At 37.7% G+C, this 24,690-nt stretch overlaps 1 protein-coding gene across 4 annotated transcripts in view; it reads right to left on the bottom strand.

Moving 5' to 3' along the window:
• The window catches only part of hhat (hedgehog acyltransferase), a 322,107-nt gene that overhangs the window by 220,108 nt on the left and 77,309 nt on the right, over nt 1–24,690 (bottom strand). For all 4 annotated transcript variants that reach the window (XM_051919634.1, XM_051919631.1, XM_051919632.1 and 1 more), the window contains 3 exons: nt 23,760–23,954; nt 16,994–17,200; nt 9,443–9,614 (listed from right to left, as the gene is read on the bottom strand). In XM_051919634.1, the coding sequence (XP_051775594.1) occupies nt 9,443–9,614; nt 16,994–17,200; nt 23,760–23,954 (574 nt within the window). The remainder of the gene's footprint in view (nt 1–9,442; nt 9,615–16,993; nt 17,201–23,759; nt 23,955–24,690) is intronic.

Raw genomic sequence — 24,690 nt, 5'->3', positions numbered from 1 at the left:
AGATCTCTGAATCATTTAAGAGAATAATAACATCACACACTGAATGCCAAGACACAATGTCATGAAGACCTTGGAAACGGAGGACATGAGATACAACATCAAAATGTTGATTTACTCTTTTTATGACATTGAGAAGCTCAATTAAAGCATATATAACTCACACATTAAACTCCTGTCAATACTTCTAAAAGACAATTTTTCAAAAAGAAAGTTAAGATAACAGTCAGCTTTCAAATGTTTATAATATACAAACACTGTTACTATAATAAAACAATAATGAAAACTAAGAAAAGATAAATTCATAAAACCACTTTGATATCAATCATTTCAGCTGAAGGATAACTGACTGAGCTTCTCATAAATAGAACAGCATTCCATTAAATGTTTAATGTATGCTTTTAAAGAAATGAGTAAAACAAAAAAGTTTTAAACTCAATCTCACTCAAGCCCAGGAGATTTCACGCAACAATAAAACACAATGGAATATTTATTTCCTGAACCTTGAGTTAGATCTATAAAAACAAAGCACTGGTTTACATTCAAAAACTGAAATTCAGTACTCTACTTTTAGAAAACTTCAGACCACAACAATTAAAGGTTGTTTGAACCCTGTTGTCTGCTAAAACAGAAGGAAAAAGTACTTACTTTCAGAAGTTGAACATTTCTTTTTTCTAATTTACTGTAAAGGTGTGCTTTAATGAGTACCAGCCACTTGCTTTGTTGAGCGAAACTGCATTTTATTATTTTGTTTTAAAAAATAAATAAAACAGGTCTCAGTGGGTGGTTTACAACTCTAGCCAGCAGTGCACCAGACCAAATACAAAACAAAACCATTATTAGTTGGCTGACGCCTTTATTCAAGGTGACTTACAACTACAATTGGTTAATTTCTTCTGTTTTTCCAATTGGAGCACAGGCAGGTCAAGTGATTTGTTCATGGCCACATTGTGTCAGGTAGCAGGATTTCAACCACAACTTCAGGGTGTGAAGTCCAAAGCCTTTCCCACTATGCTGCACTGCCTCAATTGCCTTTCACTTTGAACTATGCAATCAATATTTAGATAATTATCTGACAAAAAAGTTCTTCTAATTCAGCTCATTTTAAGCCTTTTGCTGTTCAAAGGACTGCCTAAATGACTCTTTGATCAGTAGCAAAAAGTGGAGCAAGGTGTGAAATACAGATGCAAGATTAGTTAACTGGCAAAGTCAGTAGGTGAAAAAGGTAAATCAAGACAAGGTGTGGTATGTAGTGGATGTGAGTAGGTATGAAACAAGTTGGACCTTCACATGCTTCACAACTGTATCTAGTAACAGATAATGTACTCAATAATAGTGGTAGTCACCACATTGGCTCTTGCTTCATTATAAAGGAGATAAAAAGATAACAAGATTAATCATTTTAGTTTCCTACAAAATCCTGATAAAAGAATGGAGGCTTGGCATTCATTCTCTGACTGTAATGAGCACTTTTACAACTGTCCATGAATCCAAGCATCCATCCAGTTCACATGCAGTTCAGTGTAGCAGATGGAGGAGGGGGACCTCACACACATCCACAGTTAAGTGTAAGGTGTGGGAGCAACGGCAGCACTAACAGTTGCTGCAAGTAAACACTGAGGTAAGACTCAAATGGAGCAGCTCTTTGGCTTGTCTACACTGGCAATAGCACAAGTTTCTCCATTTGTTAATATCCATCCATTTTCCAACCCGTTGAATCCGAACACAGGGTCTGCTGGAGCCAATCCCAGCCAACACAGGGCACAAGGCAGGAACCAATCCCGGGCAGGGTGCCAACCCACCGCAGGACACACACAAACACATCCACACACCAAGCACACCCTAGGGCCAAGTTAGAATCGCCAATCCACCTAACCTGCATGTCTTTGGACTGTGGGAGGAAACCGGAGTGCCCGGAGGAAACCCACACAGACACGGGTAGAACATGCAAACTCTACACCGGGAGGACCCAGGAAGCGAACCCGGGTCTCCTAACTGCGAGGCAGCAGCGCTACCACTGCGCCACCGTGCCGCCCCTTTGTTAATATCAAAATAAAATTTATTTAGTGTTTCAATGCTCTGAATAACAAGGAACCTTTTAATACAATATGTACTTTGTTAACAGAGGGGTGTAATCGCTGAAACATGCACCAAGAAGAACAAATAAAACAGCATACTTCATTATTAAATACAAAGCTGCAAACTCAATTTGTGTTACTGACAAAAAAAAAAAATTTTTTCACTCTTCGTTCATACCTTTATTTCTATTAAAAAAGTAACATCTAATGTCTGCTTTTCATTCTGTATTCAAAACATTTTTAAATAGAAAGACAGGTATGTCTAACATCTCATTTTCAAATAAAACATTTTTTTACAGTTTAAGAAGCACTGTTTATTTTCACAGGCATGCTCAAGCTTGGGTTACAGAGTTGCACGTGAGACAGTAGAGGAGTCCAGGTTTTCAAAGAAAATACAGGTACATTATTGCTGTACAGAGAAGGCAGTCTCAAGATTTCACTCAGAACAGGAGCTGTTAGGAGCCGCAGCATGGGCAATCGTCCTGCTTTAGCTCCTATCTTCAGATTACAAGAACACCAGTGGCTCAAAATCACGGCTGTGGCAGACGCGGTCTGGAGAAGACAGATCAGGAGAGTGTGAGGAAGAGCAGATAAAAGCCAGATGTGAAATGTTAAACATTGTGTGACAAACACGGTACGTGGTAACCCTGATCCTGCAGAGGACAAACAATTGCTTTACCACTGGTTTACTGTTTATCAGACGCAGCAGAGCAGCTACAGAGTTGTCCTTGCACCACTGCTGTTAAACATGGCAAATTGCCAGCAGCCACGGTCACAATACTATAAGTATTTTCCCCCATATTCGTTATAACAAAATATTTTTATGGTCCTGTGAGTTTTGCTATAATGGGATTCACCTGTATTTATATTTTATATTGTATTTGACTATGCACTGGACTGCACCTTACACATGATAAAAAACTTACTGCCGTAAACACAGTGTATTTGCAGAAAACTATTTTGTATCATATAGTTTTGCATTGCAAGTAACATGTAACATTATTCAATGAACTAGTTACCAATGTTTATACTTTGGATTACCCATTATATACATTTGCATGTGTTTACAGGGCCATTATTGTCACATGTACGAAGTACAACAAAATTCTTACTTAAATCAAGTGACTTGAACTCGAGTTGACTCAAGTCACACTTTTTATGACTTGACTTGATCAAAATAAAAAAAGACTAGTGACTTAACTTGAACTTGACAGTTAATGACTGAGCACAGCTGTCACCTTAGCCTCTTCCTGGCCTTGCATTTTCATCTGACCCATAAAACAGCAGGTCTTTATTGGCATTGGTTGAAATTCTGCAATTAATTTTTGTTTAAGAATTAACTTCTAAACAATTGTCTAAAATCTTTCAAATAAAATCTATCAGAATAATATCCTCGCAGTACCGATAATATTTTTGGCTGTCACCAGAACCAGTGACATATAGGACGTGCCACTGGTAGCAACATGCTTCTCATCTATGACCCTAAATATGCTGGCAGCTTTCAGTCAGCCAGGTGAAAACAGGAATGCTAGTTTGACATTCCCTGGATAACTTCAGCCTAGAAAAACAAACAACTTTCTACAGTCACAGTACTTAAAAATGTCCCTTGTACCCAGTATTGCCCATCCACTGCAATGTGGCCAGTACTCATAGACAGACCTGAGTGATGCATTGCCACTATCCCCACATAAGTGGAACCTTCTAAAACAAGTTTTTGCTTGTCTTAGCAACCCAAATTCATCTACGGAGATTAAACAACCAACATAAGCACCATGTCTATAAAACATAATTAAAGCAGTCTTAGAAATGTACAAAGAGTGAGATGACCCTGACATTACACAGTAAAAGAGTGCCTTGACACCCCCAGGCAGACAAGATGGAAAGAGAAAACATGCACACCAGGCCTCATTACATCATGTCACAAATGCTGGAATCTTACTCGCCATTTGCGTGTCACATCAGTGTGTCGTATCCAATCAAGTCACTATTCATTTACTCGAGGATGGAGAAAGTTCCCCATGATATACAGTATCTACAATGTGCTTTACCCATGATGAATAGAGATACTACAAAGAAACATTCATAGACTGTAAAGCAGTAGTGGGGATTTAAATCAAGTGACTTGAACTCAAGTCACACTTGTTATAAAAAACGACTTATGATTTGCAAGACTAGTGACTTAACTTGAACTTGATAGTTAATGACTTGAAACTTGTAATGACTTACAGAAAAAAAAACAAAAAAAAAAAAAAAACTCTGCTCCCTTTTGCTTCTTGTTAGTTCCTGAACTTCTTGTGGGATGCAATGCTTCAGAGAAATTAATGTTTTCATGTTTCATATACTTGGCCAATAGGAACAGCTGAGATACATAATCCATGTGATAAATGGAAACATCAGCAGTCAAACACGTAGCAAAGTATTTTAACATAAACACTTACAATACGGTGAGAGAGGAGTAAAGAACAGTGTGCTTGTGCCAAAAATAATAGCCTATGACCTTTAAATTTTAAAGCAGAAGACAAACACTGTATAAAAGATGTGGAACTACAATTACTGATGGGATGACAAAACTTCGAGTTTCGTAAAGCATTACAAAAGGCAGCATATAGCGTGGTATGATAATATTCTATCACTTCTAAAATGAACTACCTGGTGTGTGAGTGTGTGTGTTACAACTTTAATGGCACCTTCTTTCCTAACTCACTGCTTACTGAATTATTCTTCAAAACTGTTGTGTGAAATGAGCTATTATTTTCAATAATTCAGCAAGAGAACATTTTTATGAAAATACATTTTAGTTTAACAAAGACTGTGTTGTGGTTTCCATCGCATCTAAGCACGAGCATAAAAGTATGAATAGGTCCACTGGTTAATGTGTTATCCTGCATTTTATCAGTCTGTTATTTCAGGCATTGCACAAGTTTGGTCATTTTTAATTATTTTGTAAAATACTGGTATTATTTTTTTTGGGAAAACATTTGCAAATACTTTATAATTCTTGCATAATGCTATGACAGATCTCCAATTCATTATACTCTAGCTACCTTCTTGCTTTGGTATTACTGCTATTACACCAGATTATACTATACTATAGATTACATTATTTTCCCTTCGAATATTTCATTATATACCTCAAAAATATCTGTCTTAAGCATCCTAAATGTCAGGATATAATTCATTAATGACCACCTGGTTTCATTATACACTCCATATGTATCCCTCAAGTCTCTATCTATATATATTCCAGTTTATAATCTTACAGTTTTCTTTATCTTTTTTACAATTTTACACGACTTCTTCCCTGTTTTTCTTTTTTTTTTTTTTTTTAAACAGCTTCTGTCTTTCTCTTTTCAGAGATGGCAAATATACACCACTACTGCATTCATCGCTTACATACATCTCCCATAATTCACAGGCTTACTTACACAATCACAATTTCTAAATTATTTATTAAACTTAATAACTTCTGCATTTCAGCTTTGATTTGTTCTAGCAAAATATACCAAACTCTTTCCTCAACTCTCTGCAGATTTCTGGTAATTCATTAGTATATCTGGATTAACTTACTCCAGTGAGGAGAAAATTACTCTTTATTTCACACTTAAATATTTAGTGTGGTAATTATTACTCAGTCATTATCATGATTATTTGTTCCCTTATCTTTTCCCTCCACTATTGCCTTTAAAATTCATTTTTCCCCTTTACTTCCTTTTTACATTTACAATGGCGTCCTTTGGGTAGAGAAAGGGGTATTTACTATTTTCTTCTATTCTTTTAGTATGACCCGCAATAAGGTAGGGATTGCTGTTTTCTTCTTCTAGAGTTTTATATATACTAAGATATAATTTCTTTGTTGTCTGAGTAGCTTTCGTTTTCTCATTTGACTTCTTTTTTCCAAGTTTTGTCCTTTATCTTCCCCTGCTTCTTCTTTCTCCTTTCCCGTTTGATTCGGCATAGGCATTTCCTTATTTCTGTCAGTATCCTTACTGTATTTTCTAGTAAGTTTTCTTCTAATCTTGTCCTACATAACATCCTCCACCAGTTTTTCCTTTCTACCATTTGATAAATACTACCAATTCCTTCATTAATCTTGTTTTGGTTTATACTTCCCTTTTTGATACCGATTTTAATGATATCTGCCGTTTCTTGTGTTACACTCTGAAGGCCCAACTTCCGTATGTCTAAACCACTTTCTTCTTTAACAAACTGTCCCTTTGTTACTCATATGACTATTTGCTTGTCTACTGGCAGTGACCATCATGGGAATCATGAGTTTTAGTATTTCCCATGGATGTACCCCACATGCTGGCACACACACTGAATCATATGGAAGCTTTTTTCCAATGTTCAAAAAAATAAATAAAATGATTATTTCACAAAGATATTGAATGATACTGATGTTATCACTGTACATGCAAGTGCCATAGTAGTCTAGTGACAGCTAGTGAGAGAGTGGTTGAGCACAAGTGTAATGAACAAGCAAGTGACAAAGACTGAACAGACATTATAGGCATAAATCTAATTTTAATCATGTTAAAGTTTTATAAGTTTAGTACAGATGTTTCAATATAGGCAGAGTGGTAGCGCAAAGCTCTAATTATTGCTGCCCAGCACCAAGGTCTGCATGGGGTATGCACATTCTACACATGAATTTTTGGATTGACTGGTTTTATACAGTGTGTTTAACGGTGAATAATTACCCATTTTAATACTGAATACCAGAAATGTGTCCATATTTTGCAATTACCAAAAATATTTAGTCCTTCCTTGATCCAAGGTAATCTACATACATTCCCTTTTTTCTCGGTACACAACTATGAGTGATAGTGTGACATTTCTTCAGTGATTACTGTCTAGTTGTCTACAGAACAGAAAGCAATTCACATGGACAGTAGGAATCAGCATTCAATAATGCTAATGACAGCTCCTAGAGAGAATTATTTGTTGGGAAAGATATTTATTGGTGTAAACCATGCCCCGGGGTCGCCGCAGTAAAAGACAAGTAGTGGGGTGAAACACTCAGCTGGTCTCCTTTTGAAATGACTGAATCTCACAAACAGGTTTTCTTTCCTTCCTGAAAGGACATGGATACACTGTTTTGTAATGTGTGCGCAATCTCAAGACTCAGATCAGTACTCAGTAACACTTGGCTTAAGAAATAGAAGTATTCGATAATGTCATGTCTCACCCAGAATTCTTCCCCTGGCTATGGTTCAAATTCATGTTTAATGTATGTTTGATTAATTTATGATTCTTTAATCTATGTTGATCATGATAATGTTACTTTTGTTATGTGCATTATTCTGAATTTTTGATTTTGTTTATCTATGTAAGCTGCTGAGTTATATTTCATTTGCTTTCTTGGTGAGTCCACCAAAAGCGGCGCCACCTGCCAATCACCACCAGGAACTGTCCTTTATCCTATAAATCAGGAGGGTCACCCTCAGTTCCTGGAGATTAATTTTGAATGGGAGTGACAAGTTTACTTGTGTTTATTTGACTCATTGGAGTTCTAGATTTTCGACCCTCTGCTCTGTATTTTGATGATTGTTTGAATATCTGTATTGGGACATGTTTGCATTGGATTGCCTTTGGTTTTATAGGCAACTCCTTTTTTGTCTTGTGTTTTCCTACGGAGCTTCATTCTTGTTACCAGCAGTTTTGTGAAGAATACATCTTTTTATTTATAAAGACTATGTATTTGTCCTGTTACTAGTCAGGGTTTGATGGTGATATTCCCCTCTAGTGGGCATTTTTGGAAGTGTTTCTGGGACTCCTTGTTTACAATAAGTAACTGGTACTGTTTACCTCCATTTTAAAGTGCAGGAGCAGGATACATATTTCTGAAAATTTTAAAAACTTGCCTGGGACACACCTGGGGCTGCCAGACAGTGCATTGCTGAGACAATCTAAGGACTTCCTGAGAATATACCTGGTACAGAAAGTAGCCCCAGAATAAGGCAGAAATCAACCTTAGCATCTTTAATAATAATAATAATTCATTACATTTATATAGCGCTTTTCTCAGTACTCAAAGCGCTATCCACACAGGGAGGAACCGGGAAGCGAACCCACAATCTTCCACAGTCTCCTTACTGCAAAGCAGCAGCACTACCACTGCGCCACCTGGTCCTTGTAGTATGGAATCAGAAATAGAGTGAAAATGCTCATTGGGGCAAGAGGTGAAAGATACAAAGAGAGACGGGAAGTAAGCAAAATTGAGTACTTTGTGGTAAATAATGAGCAATTACACAAACAAGCCAAATTCGCCCGAGAGGCAAGGGTTCAAAACCCATGATTTAAGATCCAGGATCTCAGCAGAGATTTGCTCTCTCATTGTTAAAATACTCCACACATTTGTTAAATACTGTATTTCATATGCTGCTGATCTCAAATGTTCAAGTGAATTAAAAGTAGCTGTGTTTCCCACTTAAATGATTTTTTTAGAGAAGGATGAATAAACTGCTCTAAAATAATAAACTGCTCCTAATACACCTTAAATCTCTGTGTAGTTGTATGTAATATGTTTATATGTTTCCAAATATTCTAACTTAGTACATTGAAACATAAATGCCACAAATAACTTTAGATTTACACTCAATGAGTGTACTATTGTAGATATTTTGTAACAGTTCTGCTATTTTGAGAATTTAAAAGTATCTAATATCATAACACTTTACAGATTTCTGTCCACAAATAATTAAAATTAGGAAAAGCAGATAAAATTTTAACATTTGATCTGTAAACGACTATCAAAGTGTGATCTGTATATCTAATATCTTGGAGATTACATTTGCATAAGTAGAAGCTAAATGGTTTTGCAGTCCATTGTCAGGCAGAATATGTGTGATATAAAGAAGACTATGGTATTCTGAAATCTCTTGCAATTGTATAGCTATCATAGGACTTAAATTATGCACCATCCATCAAAGTCATTGCTATAGTTGAGCTAAATATAACTATTCCTAAGATTTCAGTTTAGTTGAAGGATCATTTTAACAGTACTATCAGCAGTGACAATCTGTTCATCATGTCTGCATTTATCCTGTAGTTATGTGTGCATAACTTCATGCATATATAATTCACATTCAATTGCAGTGAGACATGCTGATAGAATGTAAAATACAATAACATTAATGAAAAATGTTTGAGAAATGTACTTTTTTGTATTCAGTCATATTTATATATTCAATCACGGTTATGAGATTAATTAACTTGTAAAATATTTTAAGTTTAACAAAACACTTTCTGCCCTACATTTTAAATTTTCAACCTGCAAAACACAATCTAAAAAGAGATGTTAACAAAAGCATACCAAACATTACATTTCAATTAAAATATTAATTCTTTAATATAAAATTACTAACCTAATGCCCAGAATGAAACAACTTCCAGGAGTGCCTCATTGCTTAAGATTGCATGTATATACAGGAAGTGAATCATGCATTCTGCAAGTAGCCACCAGGTGAAGATCCGTGCAATGGTCCAAACAATTATGCCAAATGTAATCTTTGTTGAGCTTGTTTTCTCCTTCTGTATCTGCATATTAAAATGTAAAGTATGAATTGATATGACATATAGATTTGTTGCTAAGAGTCAAATTATTACATAACTCCATTCTCCAGTTTTGCCACATGTCTATGTGATTGGGGTCTTTCTTGCTAATGCAGAATACTTAAGGCCTAAGTTTGCTCAGGCCACTAAGATGTTCTCTGCTAGATCCACAGTGCACCAAGAACATCTGTTGTATGAAAATCAATATGATCTCTACCTGATTATGTCTATAGAACTAACCTAAGCATTTTTCAAAATGTTTTTATAATGCTTTACCATAGTGTTCCACAACACTGATCAACAGAACAAAAGGAGTTCACATCTAAAATTGCCTAAATAGTTTATTTGATGACTTGAAAAAAGGAAATGTCTATTTGAAATGACTGTACTATTGTTTTTTTAATTTGCAGTATGTATGTTGATAGAACATAAAACATATTAATGCAACTTGAAAGTATTTGCTTAATTTAAGTTAAATTGATTACATTTATAAATTGCTTTTAAAATATTTATTACTCATATGTAGCTGAAGGAGAAAATATCAAGGTTTTTTGAAAATAATTTTACAAAAAGACTAAACTATGTGGATCCAACAAAATCAGTTATCAGTTAAATTGATATTGATCAAGAAAAAAGAAAAAAAAATGCAATTCACTCCTACAGAATCTATCAAGCAGTCTGCATAATTTCATAGCTTTCAATTCTATAACTAAAATCGTATAATTTAAGGTCAGTTGACTATGCACTAAACCTAAAACCATTAAAAGCTAGATACTTGAAATAAATGAAAGAATGTTTTTCTCAAGACAATTCTGGTTTTCCTTCCAATGTCAAAGATGTGAAGGTAAGCTGGCAATTCTAGATTGGTGCTTTTTTCTACTGCACTGCAGGAGAAATGTGTAAAACAAAAAAGAAGCAGCTTTATAAAAATAAAAGGTGATTCTGCTTATTCGATGTATTTATCTTTTGAAGAAATTTGTAAGCAGACCATCAATTTTAAAGAAGGTGCTTTCTTCAATAAATCTTACCAGTTTTCATCCTTTAACTTAATGTAAAATTATAAGGAGCGATAATAAAATAATGTAAAATAATAAAATAATGTAAAATAATAAGGCGTGAATGGATGTTATTCTTTTGAAGAATAATAACAAAAATAACAATAATTTTGTTATTTTTTTCATGTGTTTGGGAATTCATTAAGTGCTTATAATAAAAGTTTTGTTAAAATCAGAAAATGCTTAACGCCATGGATGGTGACTTAGTACCCTATTATATGTTCAGCTCTGGGTGTACTTGATTTATGATTTTATATATTTTATTCATATCGTAATTCAAGCATAATTATATTATGCTGTACAAATATGATTACAAAATTATGTTATATAACATGGTTGTGTTTTGTTAACACAATAGCACATTAAATTACTCCGTCTCAATTCGTGTTTTTTCTGTGTGGGGTTTGCAAACTCTCTCCATGTTCAAATTTTTTTCCTTTGGAAATTACAAGTTCCTCTTAATGCCCAATAACAAGCTGCTAGATTAATTAGTATTCTAAAGAGATGCAATGTGAGTGTACTCCGATTTGACTGGTGCCTGCTGCTTTCTACCTTGTACCTCTTCCTATAGGTACAGGCTCCAGCTTCATGTGCACAATGTTTGGAAACTAATTTCTGAAGAAGGAAAGAAGTTATGATTGTTAAAGCAGCAACTGAGAACTCTCTGAATGAATATCTCTAGAAAATGTACTGTATTGGCTTAAAATTAAATGCAGAATTCATGAGTAAGATACAGTGGATTCAGAAAGTATTCGGACGCCTCCACTGTTTCACGTTTTGTTATGTTGCAGACTTATGCTAAAAAAGTTTAAAATTATAAGTTCTATATCATACAACTCACTAACCCAGAATAACATAATAAACTGAAAAAAAGATTTAAAATTTTTGCAAATTTATTAAAAATAAAAATATTCCTTTGACACAAGTATCCAGACCCTTTGCTATGACACTTAATACCTGGCTCAGGTGCATCCCATTTTATTTATCACCACTGACATGTTTCTACACCTTTGGAGTTAATCTGTGGTCAGTTTAGTTGATTGGAAAAGATTAGGAAAGGCACACATTGCTGTAGAGGTCAGAGACAGGACTGTGTTGTGGCACAGGTTTGAAGAAAGCTACAAAAAGAATCCTGCAGCACTGAGGTTCCCAAGAACACATTTGCCTTCATAATTCATAATTCTTAAATGGAAAGTCTGGAACAACCAGGACTCTTACTAGAGCTGGCCACCCAGAAACACTAAACAAAGAGCTATAGTAAGAGAAGTAACCAAGAATACAATTGTTACTCTGGCTCAGCTTCACAGAAGCTATGTAAAAATTGGAGAAACCTCCAGTAGGTCAATCATCACTGCAGCATTCCACCTATCTGGGCTTTATGACTGAATGATAATAACGTTCCTTAGTTAAAAAAAAAATAAAACACTTGGAGTTTGCAAAGAGCCTCCCAGACTGCGAAAAAGAAGATTATCTGGTCTGATGAAGCCAAGATTAAGTCATGTCTGGAGGAAAACAGGCACGGCTCATTACCTCTGCAATACCATTCCAGTAGTAAAGATTGGTGGTAGCAACATCATGCTGTGGGGTTGTTTTCCCGTGGCAGGGACTCAAAGAATAAGACAGGGCTGAGGGAAATCTAAACGAAGCAAAGTAAGAGATAAAGAAAACCTACTCCAAAGCACTCTGGACCTCAGACTGGGCTGAAGGTTCACCTTCCAACAAGAAATCGAGCCTAAGCACAAAGCAAAAACAACATCGGAGTGGGTTAGGAATCAACTATGGGAATGTCCATGAGTTGTCCAGCAAGAGCCGAACTGAACCCAATCCTATATCTCTGGAGAGACTTGAAAACAGCTGTCCAGTCACTGCCTCCATTCAACCAGACAGAGATTAACAGGATCTGCAAAATAGAATGGCAGAAAATTCCCAAATCCAGGAGTGCAAAGCTTGTCACATCATAAGCTGTAATCGCTGCTAAATGTGCTCAAACTAAGTACAAAGTAAAGAGTCCGAATACTTGTGTCAATGGGATATTTTATTTTTTATTTTTAACAAATCTACACAGGTTTCTAAAGTCCAGCTTTCACTTCGTCATTCTGGTGTATTGAATGTTGCTTGATGTGGGGAAAAATTAATTTAAACAATTTTAGCACAAGGCTGCAATATGTCACAATGTGAAAAAAGTGAAGGGGTCTGAATATATTCTGAACCCAGTGTATTTCTATAAGGTTGAACTGCCAAGCTCCTATAAATTAAAAACAGATGTTTTTTGATGACAGACAGACCACTGCTAACATCATCACACTGCAAGCACAAAATGTGTCAACCTGTCACAAACATTTTGATGCAAACAGTTACCAGCCTGACTTGTACAATCAGGTTTTTTTCATCTGCCTATCAAGCCAGCAGCATGAGTCAGATATAAAACACGGCATACAACTTTCACTGCATTGGCACAACTCTACTAACAATGTTATCAATCTCATATTGTATGACCCCTTGTTTGCTTATAAATCCTACACTACTATGCATTTAAAGCAAATGTAGATCAGGAACAGTACGACATACAAGACAAGGAATTTAAGAGGAAGACAGACTTGTAAATAATGACTACACTAAATAACAAAGCAATAAACACAATCTTATGCATTTAACCAAACAGGAGCTGTCACATCACCACTCGAACACACAGCAAGCAAGAAATGCTGCTGACAGTTGTCCTGCATTAGCTCCCTTATTCAGATTAAAAGAACATATAGCCTTCTTCATCAAGCAGGTTCATTCTGGAGGAGAGACTACCAAAAGTGAGCACTCGGCTGGGTCAGTGGCTAGTTTTAAACTTTCCCCACATCAACCATCAGGTGACAGACACATTACATGGTGAGACTGCGAACTTGCAGTTGAACCAGCAGCAGACAACCAATTCTTGCCCATTTTAACAGTTTCAGCACACAGCACAGTTGGGGGGTACTGGGGGTTTCGCAATATTCAGTATATGAAGTCCACAATAATTTCCTTAGTTTTCTTGACTTTGATGCTAAGGTTGTTGTCCTTACACCAAACCTCCAATTTAGCCACTACCATCCCATATGCTGACTCATCACTATGAGTGACAAGTCCTACCACCACTGCGTCATTTGCAAATTTCACTATGTGATGGTTTGGATAGTGAGATACGTAGTCACAGGTTAACAGAGTACACAGTAGGGTGCTTTAACGTATCCCTGGAGGGAGGAGAATTATGGTAGAAGATATAATACCATAGATTCCGACAGACTGGGGCCTGTTTGCTAGAATGTCCAAAATCCAGCTTCAAACTAGTGAGTTAAATCCAAGTAATGAGAGTTTCCTCACCATTGTTTAGAGGGATGGTGGTGTTAAAGGCAGAGCTGAAATCCAGGAAGAGTAACCAGACAAAGCAGTCCTTCCTTTCCAGGTGGGAGAGAGCCAGATCATAGAAAAGAAGTGTCAGCAGTAGAACGGTTCTTCCTATAAGCAAATTGATGGGAGTCCACCATCATATCAGTGGTCGTTTTCATCTCCTCCATTACCAGCCTCTCAAAGCACTGAGATTATAGGCGCGAGAGCCACCGGGCATTAGTCATTCAAGCAAGACCCTGCCTGGGATCTTATCTGGGCCTGCAGGTTTACAGGGATTAACCATTAACAGGGTCCTCTTTACATTTACTGCTGACAAGGTGAGGGGCAGCTCATCTGATGGAGGGGTTAGTCTGGTGGTGAAAGTGGTGTTCATTTTCTCAAAACGGGAATAGAAGGTATTTAGAGCATTAGAGAGAGACAAGTCAATGGTGCAGTCTGCCCCCTTGCTGTTATAATCTGTGATGCACTTGATGCTTTTTCACATTCTCCTGACGTCATTGGTGAAAAAAATGACATTTGTTTTTTGTCCTTTTTATTCCCACCTCCTATTTCCTTCTTGCTGCTGAGTGCGGCTGTCAGAAGTGAACGGACCTCTGCATTCATCCAAGGTTTCTGGTTGTGGTGTGTGGTGATTGTCCTGGTGACAGTAACATCCTCAACACATTTACTGATATAACTTCTGTTAGCGCATACTCCACCAGGCTCACATGTCCCCCACTTGTTGCTACCACCTTAAACATCTGCCAGTCAGTGCAATCAAAACAGTCCTGATGCATAGGAGAAGCATCAATAGGCCACACAGTGATGGACTTTTGTATTGACTTCCTGGACTTAAACAAGTAGCAATATGCAGCAATTAGAAAAATGGAGATATGCCCGGAGACACCAAGATGGGAATGGCTTTGTATGTCATTCATATGGCTTTATACATACATATATACACACATACTTTTGGTTTAGTAAAGGCTGCAAACTCTAAAGAACACATTCCCAATGAGTATATGTCCCCTGCTGGATACAATGTCATACCATAAGCTCTGAACACAAAATCCCAGTGTTATGCTCCACACTCTACCCTCTAAGGCAAAATTAAATCTCATAAAGTTACAGTTAGTTTATTAATTCTTTGTAGTCCACAATATCAGACTGAAAATTTATTTTCATTCATCTATGTTCTTTAAAAGACTACTTTCTAGATAATGTGTTTTTATAAAACATTGTTGATAACCCACTAATGCTGGACCTGAGCTGTCGGACTGGTCTGTGCACACAATCCAAAAATTCCACATGCATTGTAAATATTTACTGAATTGTACCCTTAAAAGAAAAAAAATTCAGTAATTTGTAACAATGATTTACATAATGTATATAGGCAATTGCATTTAAAGTTTTTAGTACTTGTTTAGCACTTGTTTTTGGTTTTAAGGATCCCAGTAGAGATGCTCCGATCTTCACAGCCGCAGTTTTTCTAGGCTTTACAGTAATTTAGTTGCAGTGCTCCTTTACGTGAGGTATTATGGTAATTAAGCCAGAGTGTCTTTTTGTTGAGGTGGAAAGATCGATATATTTTTGACAGCGATGCTACTTCATATATACAAGCTGTCGTCGGCTCAATTGCTGCCTTGTTGTAGCGTGTTTGTGATCTAACTGGAGGTCTCAGGGACCGGAGCCTTCCCTAGCAGCATTTAGTGAACATCCGTGGGCAATCAGTTCAGGCTGTGACCCTGATCCATCATGGGGCTTCACCATTGGACCCTCAATTTACTTCACATGTAAGTCTTTGGGAGGTCTGGCGTAAAGCCCACATAGATACTAGGAGAACTAGACCATTTCACGTGAGCCTGAAATTGTTCACTTCCAGCCAGTTTCTTATTCATATAACTTGTGCAAAGCAGTTACTTATTCAGCGTTGAGTCAGTGAAAATATTCTGCAGCATAAAAAGATATTAAAAGAAAAAAAAATCAGTTTTCCTTATTTTGGATCTAATTGGATACAAAGGAGTTACATCAAGTTGTACCAACTTCATTTTTAAAGTTTTAAGATGAGACAGGTATCTTTGTTAAATGGCAGTTCAGTTTTGCCCAGGTCAAAGGCAAACATGGCACGCTGTCAATTCTAACACATAAGATGTACTCTGATGTTTAAAGGGCTCAGTAAAGCATTAGGTGATGTTGGGCAGCTCTCATTTTCATGACTTTGTGACAAGACTGATGCCTTTGTTATATCAGAGTTGAGTTTTGCCTAACTTGGGTACAAGGTCAGATTGACAGGCAAAGTTGGCACATTCCCATATCTAGTGAACGGAATTAACTGGGATGTTTAATGGGTACCGTAGAGGGTTAGACTTCATTGGGTTAAACTAGTTTCGAGAAAAGACCGATGACTTTCTTAAAATGTCTCCTTCATCAAGCAAGTTTATTCTGGAGGAGAGACTGCTGAAAGTGGGTAGGTGCATGGGTCAAATGGACCAGCAAATTTGTCATACTCCAATATATCTAATTAACAGATTTCACTGTAACGTTCAACTGGCATTATACAGGGTTTGATACCATTGACACACTCTAATTTTCAGAGAACTGTGAATACCTTTGTTAAAGTGTAGTTGAGTTTTGCTATCCCAGTGCAGTTACGTGGGTCAGTCTGACTGGCAAACTTGGCAATGAAGCTGTGATGTTTAATGGGCACTGTAAAAGGTTAAATGGCGTTGGACCACCCCAGTTGTCACAGTTTTAAGAAAATGCAAATGCCTTTGTTAAGTTGCAGTTGAGGTTTGCATAGACCAATGTGAGTATGTGGCTTAATTGACTGGGAAAGTTGGACATGTTTTATAACACTCCAGCACATTTCATAAATAACTGGCATAGCCCTAATTCTGGTTCAAAATGATTAACATAAATATGCACAATAGTTCTCTAATATATCCTCACCTGGGAAATGAATTCTTTATAGGTGATGATTGGTCCATTGTGAAACAAGGGATAATAGAAAAGATAAGCAAAAAAACACTGTAAAGAACTTCTTTGTCCTGTTTGTTGCCAGCAATACTCAAGGCTAAAGCTGGTATAGCGTAAGCAGCACATTGCAAGACTGAACAGGAGTAAGTAGTATTCATTCTCAGTCTTATACCAGCTTCTCTAGGGAAAAAAGGAGCAAATTATTAGACCATTGATCACTTTTATAACTGCTAACAATACAAATTGATGTTGCTCAAGAATATTTTGTTTCGGGTCAACTAACCACTACATATTATTTTCATACAACATTACTGGTACATATGCCTTTAACACTGAGGGTAAAACATTACTAAACTGACATGATCAAAGTGAACTTTAATAATATACAGTAAAAAAAATAAACATTGATATTGTCAAGCACACCATAATTTACAGCTGTCAAATATGTTTGAAGTACATTAAAATTTCTTACACTAATTAATAAAAATGTGTTGCTATTTCTGTCTAATACAACTGAATACAATTTAAAAAAACATTAAATGTTTCAGATCTACATACATTTCAATATAATCTAGTTGTTACTCACTACTGTAGTTAGATATAAAAATTTTGATATAGCACATTTTAGTTAACATAGACATACAAAAATACTTGTATGCATTCGTTTACATGCAGAAACCTTCCTGAAGCTGTGTGATAGCATATTGCTACAGATTAACATTTTTTGTGCATGGATGTTGATTGTGTTTAATATCTTTGAATAAAAAGTATTAAGTCAAAATCCTAAGTCCATCTTTTTGCGGAGTTTTGTTCCAAATAAATATGTATGGAGCAACATCACGCAAGATTTAGTTGGTCCAACATATGGTGACAATCAAAAACAATACGCTTTATATTGTTTGCAAAAAAAATGTTTCTAAAAGTGCTTTTTGTTGAACAGACATCTTGCCATTACCACATGTAAATATTGTATCTCAATGGAGCAACTCCTGAGATGGATTTCCACCGTTCCTCAACCCTTTTGCTGGAAAAAATATGAACTTTCATTGTAGAGTGACTTACAGTTGCCATGATTAACAAAAGCAAAACAGTCTAATCAGAAAATGAAAAAAATGGTATACATCTTGAATTGACAGATATATTAAAAATGCCTATAGAATTTTATTCAAGAACCCACAGTATACTTTAAAAAGATTAGAAAATTTAAAACCATATTAAACTACTTCCGCATAGTCTATGATATACTAACACATAAGATGGTAGTTCATACCACTTCAGCCCCAAACATGTTAGGCTATCAGCAGCTTTACTGAATCATTGTTCATGTTACTACCTAACAAAAAATAAAATTTCAGTTTTAAAATGATTTTTAATATGGTCAGTAAAGGATCTTATGGAGGGAGAGTGATTTTCACAATTGCGCCTCTATCTTTTAACTGTATTCAACGGGATTTTCCCCAGCACTCCAATTACCATTATCTCCCTTTAGACATTGACATAAACTGGATGATTTAAATTTGTTTAAGCATGAATGAGTGTGGGCAAGCATTAGTACAACAAATACTGGATCGGCTTCCACACAGGAGTGGATGTTTTTACAGTATGCTGCCAGAATTGGCCCCATCTTCCAGTTATCCTACATGGGAAATGCAGGTTCAAAAAATGCACTCACAGATGTTTAGTAAATCTTTGCTAATATTATGATTTAAATTCTAGTAACCATATCAGAACAGTTTAAATATCTGGAAATACTAATTAAAGAAAATATAAAGCTCTCTTTAAACATGTGCAAGTGCATTGATGATGTTGCTGTCTCCAAATTCACCACCAAATGCCCCAATTAGAAGCCTTGGATTTCTACAGAGGTGCGTGCACCACTGAGAGCCCAGGACTCAGCTTTTAGAGCAGGTGATAAGGCAGCCCTGAGAACAGCGAAAGCCAAACTATCCCAGGCCATCATACTAACAAAATGTGCCCAGACCAAGAGAATCCACAGCCACTTCCAGGATACCAGTGATGAAAGGTGCATATGGCAGGGCATCCAGACTATCACTAACTACAAGATAACACCACCAGCCTATGACAGTGATGCCTCCCTTCCAGATGCACTGAACGACTTCTATGCATGATTTGAGGCATAAAACAATGTGGTGGCGAGGATGACCACCTTTCCTCCAAACGATCAAGTGCTGCATCTGACCACAGTCGACATGAGGAAAACTGTCTGCAGAATGAACCCACGGAAGGCTGCTGGACTAGACAATATCCCTGGCAGGTTGCTGAGAGAATGTGCAAACCAGTTGGCGGATATTTTTACTGACATCTTCAACATTTGAAGTCCGGAGGCTGCTGAAAGAGAGGAACACTTCCTTCAAGTCTGGTGACAAGGTCCTCTACAGCATAGCCTGTGCAAGCCTAAACAGAAGTATCCAAGAGGCCAAGTTAGATTATAAAAGGAAGGTCGAGAAACACCTGGAAAGCAAGAATGGCAGGCAAGTGTGGATGGGTGTCCAGCATATGACCAACTACAGGACCAGTCCCTGAGCTGTGGGAGGTTATTTATCGCTGGCTGAGGAACTGAACCACTACTTTGTCCGGTTTGAAGTGGATCCACCAGAGACAGCCAGACCCCATCCAGAAACCAACAACAGCCCCATCTTCACAGTGGGGGAGCACGAGGTGAGACGCACACTGCGAGCTGTCAACCCACGGAAGGCAGCTGGACCTGTCGGCATCTCAGGACGTGTGCTGAAAGACTGCAGACCAACTGGTTGGGGTCTTCACCAGAATATTCAATCAGTCTCTGCCTCAGTTTACTGTGCCATCCTGCCTGAAATCCTGCATCATAGTGCCTCTGGCCAAGAAACAGTCCATAACCTGTCTTAATGACTACAGGCCAGCTGCACTGACTCCTGTGGTTTCGACAAGCTCATCAGGAACTACATCATGTCATTCATTCCTCCCATGCTTGATCCACACAAGTTTGCCTACAGAGCAAACAGGTCTATGGAGGATGCTGTGGCCACTGTTCTCCATGTTGTTCTGTCCCACCTGGAGCAGCAGGGGAGCTACGCACAGCTGCTCTTCATAGACTTAAGCTCTGCCTTTAATACCATCTTACCCCACAGACTGGTGACCAAACTGTCAGACATAGGACTTCCACACTCCACCTGCCTTTGGATCAAGGACTTCCTGAGTGATCACACTCAGAGGGTTAGAGTGGGCACCTACTTCTCCACACCCATCAGCCTCAGCACTGGCTCCACACAGGGCTGTGCGCTGAGCCCCCTGCTCTATACCCTCTACACCCACGATTGCATTCCTGCCCACCACAGTAACACAACTGTTAAGTTCACTGACAATACCACGGTAGTCGGGCTCATCTCTGGGGGGGATGAGTTTGCCTACAGGGATGAGGTGGAGCGGCTGACAACGTGGTGTAGGAATAACAACTTGCTCCTAAATATAGCCAAGACCAAGGAGCTCATCGTGGACTTTAGGAAGAAGGCAGACAACATCCAGCCACTCATCATCAACAGGGACTGTGTAGAGAGGATCTCAGACTTCCGCTTCTTGGGAGTCACCAATAGGGAGGACTTGACCTGGGGAACACACACTGCTGAGGTAGTGAAGAAGGCCCAAAAGAGACTATTTCCTGAGGGTTCTCAGGAAGAACAACATCCCTGAGAAACTGCTGGTGTCCTTTTACCACTGCACAGTAGAGAGCATTCTGGCCTACTGTCTCTGTGCGTGGTTCTCCAGCTGCACAGCAGCACAGAGGAAAGAGCTCCACAGGGTCATTAAGGTCACCCAGCGGATAGTCGACTGTCCTCTTCCCTCACTAGAAGAACTACATAGTTCCTGTTGTGTCAGGAACGTCAAGAAAATTCTTCAGGACCCATCACGCCCAGGACATGCATTGATTGAACGCCTGCCTTTAGGCAGACGTTTCAGGTCCATAAAGACTAAGACAAATAGACTGAGAAACATTTTCTATCCTTCAGCCATCACCATGCTGAATGCTGCTAAGTGGTCAATCTGACCAAGTGCACTTAATTCATGTTTACAGTACAGCCCTAAGTCAACATTGGCTATGGGACAAGTGCAATATGACGTATGTATGAATGGATAATTTTAGGTTTAACTTGAGTAATTGTGTTTTGTTTTTATTTTGTTTTTGCATTGGAAAATTGCACCTAAATTTTGTTGTACAATGTCTCATTGCTACAATGACAATAAAGATTTTGATTTTGAACATTTCTCTGAGCAAGGCCACAGTTCCAACGTGCTTCAAGACTGTGCTGACGACGTCCTCAGTGTTCTGCCTCAATGTTTATTGTCCTGTTGCACTCAAAACTATCAGTGCTTCGAGAGGCTTGTCATGAAGCACATCATGACACTGCTGCCCCCCTCACTGGACCCTCGGAAGTTTGCATACTGCTGAAACCATTCAATGGACGATGTCATTGCCACCACCCTCCCTTTGGCCCTCTTTCATCTGGTCAAAGATGATGAAAGTGTTGTTCATAGATTTTAGTTCAGCATTCAACACACTCATTCCTCCACACCTGACTGGAAAGCTAACCTTCTGTGCCTGAACACATCCCTCTGTAATAGCAGAGACCTCAGTCAGTCAGGATTGGAAACAGCATCTCCTACACCACCGTACTTAGCACTGGTCTCCACAAAGCTATGTGCTTAGTCTACTGCAGTTCACTTTACTGACTCACAACTGTGCAGCAAAGCACAGCTCTAACCACATCATCAGGTCTGCTGATGACATAATTGTGGTGGGCCTCATCAGCAAAAATTACGAGTCAGCATACCGAGAGGAGGTGCAGAAGTTAATGGGATGGTGCAAACCCAACAACCTGTCTCCAAACATAGACAACACAAAGGAGATGGTTGTTGACTTCATAAGATCTAGATACACTCTGCTGTATATTAAGGACAGCTGAGAAGATCATCGGAATCTCTCTTCCATCCATCACAGACATGTACAATACACACTGCATCTACAAAGCCACCAGCACCAGCCACAGACGCACAACTCACATAAACTATCCACTCTCCTGCCATCTGGAAAAAGGTACCGAAGCATTCAGACCTTCACTTCCAGAATGTGTAACAGTTTCTTCCCTCAAGCCCTAAGACTCCTAAACACTCAGTGACTAGACTGGTAACATATACACACCTTCCCACTCAACCATATCATGTTTTTGTATTTATTGTCATACTGTTGCTTTCTTCCTACTTCCTATGTCACGTTTACATCTGTTCCTTCTATTAAGATATTGTCATATTCTGGCATAACCTGCTAATCTTTTCTACATGTAAATATCATAAATGTGTACTGGTCGGCACTGCACGGTCTTAGTGTGTACCACTCTCTCTTTGCACTGTCCTGTAATGTTTACATATGCTTGCACAAATTCACTTTATATTACAATAATAATAATAATAATAATAACTCATTACATTTATATAGCAATGTATAGTTTTTTTCTGTAGTCCTGTGCTCTATGTAGCACCGTGGTCCTAGAGGAACGATGTTTCGTTTCACTGTATATGGTTGAAATGACAATAAAGACCTACTACTACTCCTCAAACTCTGATAAAAAAAAAGAGGAAAAGTTACGGGTTGTGTTGTTAACAGGCAAAAAGTAGACCAACCAAGCTTTCAGCCACAACTGCCAGTATCATTTGTGAAGATTTCAAGAAAAACACACAAGCCACTTCAGGTGAAATGCAGTCAAGATCCACCTCCATGCTTTACAGTAGGGATAATGTACTTTTCATTATGGGCCTTGTTGCGTCCTCTCCAAACATAGCGTTTATGGTTGTGACCATAAAGTTCAGTTTTGGTCTCATCTCTCTAAAGGACTTAGTTCCACAAGTTTTTTAGGCTTGTCTAAATACTTTTTGACCTATTGCAAGCAGGCCTTGTGGCACTGGCACAGTAAAGGCTTTTTTCATGCAGCTCGACTGTGCAGCCCATTTTTGTACAACTATCTCTTTATTGTGCATTTTAAAAAGGCAACATAACTTGTTAACAGAGAATCCTGTATTTGGATATATAGATTGCTGATTTATTTATTAATGATCATCAAATCTGCCTAATCAACCAAACCCTACCCAGACAGCATCAGATGTAAGGCATGCATAAGCATTTGTCACACACGTGCGACTAGGAAGACGTTGTATGGACCAAGCAAAGGTAATTCCATGCCAGGCCAGGGGTTGGCGGGGTGCACTAAACCTTCTCCTGTTATCTCTACAGACCAGCCGCGGGAAAACCTGTCTGATTTAAAACAGATGACGTCACTTCCGGTTCCGGCGCCCAGAAGATCATCACTTCCGGCACCTACTCTGACTAATGAAGAACATCACTTCCTGTCCTATCCCTTAAAACCGCCATCGTGACAAACCATCGTCAGTTCTGTTCTGGACTTGGTATAGAGAACATTTCTGTATTCAACAAAAATCCAGGAATAATATATGGGTGGCTGCCCCAAACCTTTTTAAGTGTGTCGAGTCTATTCCTTTTACACGTTGTTTTTCTCTGTTTTTTAAGGTGATGCGGAGCCCTGTTCCTGCCTTTCATTATGTTCACTTGTCTATAATCTTATCTGAATATACTTAACAAAAGAATCATTAATAGAGTCAGATTAACAAATCCTTAAAAATATTAAGATATTCCAAGTATTTCATCAATATATGTGTAATATGTTATTCCTACCTGTATCTCCTCAAAAAATGGTAAATGCAATGTATAAAGGAGCATCAGTGAACAAAGCCAGCAAAGAAGTGGTTTCCTCAAAAGGGCAACAGAAAAGGAGATCATCATATGCAGGAGAACCATAGCCAGACCTCGAACACCCAGAAGAAAGAAGCAGACGAAAACACCATACAGCATCAGAAAAACAACCCTAAACTAAAGGAAAACATCAATTAAGTAACCATCATATTCACTCTTACCTTTCTTAACTCTTTAGAATTTTAAGATGTACTATGAGCCATTTGAATGCTTACATAAAACACAAATATAAAAAGTTAAATCCTCTACAAATTAAGCTGTATTATTATACTTTTTCCCAAAATTCAAGACAGAAACAAAAATTAGTATCAGGTATTAGCATAACATACTGAAATTACTGAGGTGGCTTGATATCATGACACTGGACTGACATTCAACAAGCATGAGTTTGTTTCGAAAGAACACTGAGCAAAGGAAATACATGTTAAATTGTTTAGTTCTCTGCTATGGTTTATATATTCATTTTTTAGGATATGGTTTTAAGGGTGACTGCATACAGTATATTAAAAGAAACATGCATTAATTATTATATTAGAAATGCCTTTCATTTAATTATGACCCTTGGACCCATTAGAATAAATACTGGATTAAACACTGTATTCAAATGATTTTCTGTTAACTGTACACTGAAAAGGAGATTATTTAAACACAATAGAGTTAAATGCAGAAAACAACCTGTTGCACTAATTTTCATTACTGCACTTGCGTTTCTTATTTGTTTAAGTAAGAACCAGGTACAAGTAGGCCAGACAAGCTATTTTGCTACCAGAACTTCCGCAAATAGTTTTTTTTTAACCCATCACTGCAATTTAAATCTGTCAAAAGTTCATTGTGGCTTTCTTAAACTACAGGG

This window comes from Erpetoichthys calabaricus, chromosome 15, assembly GCF_900747795.2.
Source record: "Erpetoichthys calabaricus chromosome 15, fErpCal1.3, whole genome shotgun sequence".
Classification (NCBI taxonomy): Eukaryota; Metazoa; Chordata; class Cladistia; order Polypteriformes; family Polypteridae; genus Erpetoichthys; species Erpetoichthys calabaricus.
Note: the sequence above shows the minus strand (reverse complement) of the source record. Positions and strands in the feature narration are given on the sequence as shown.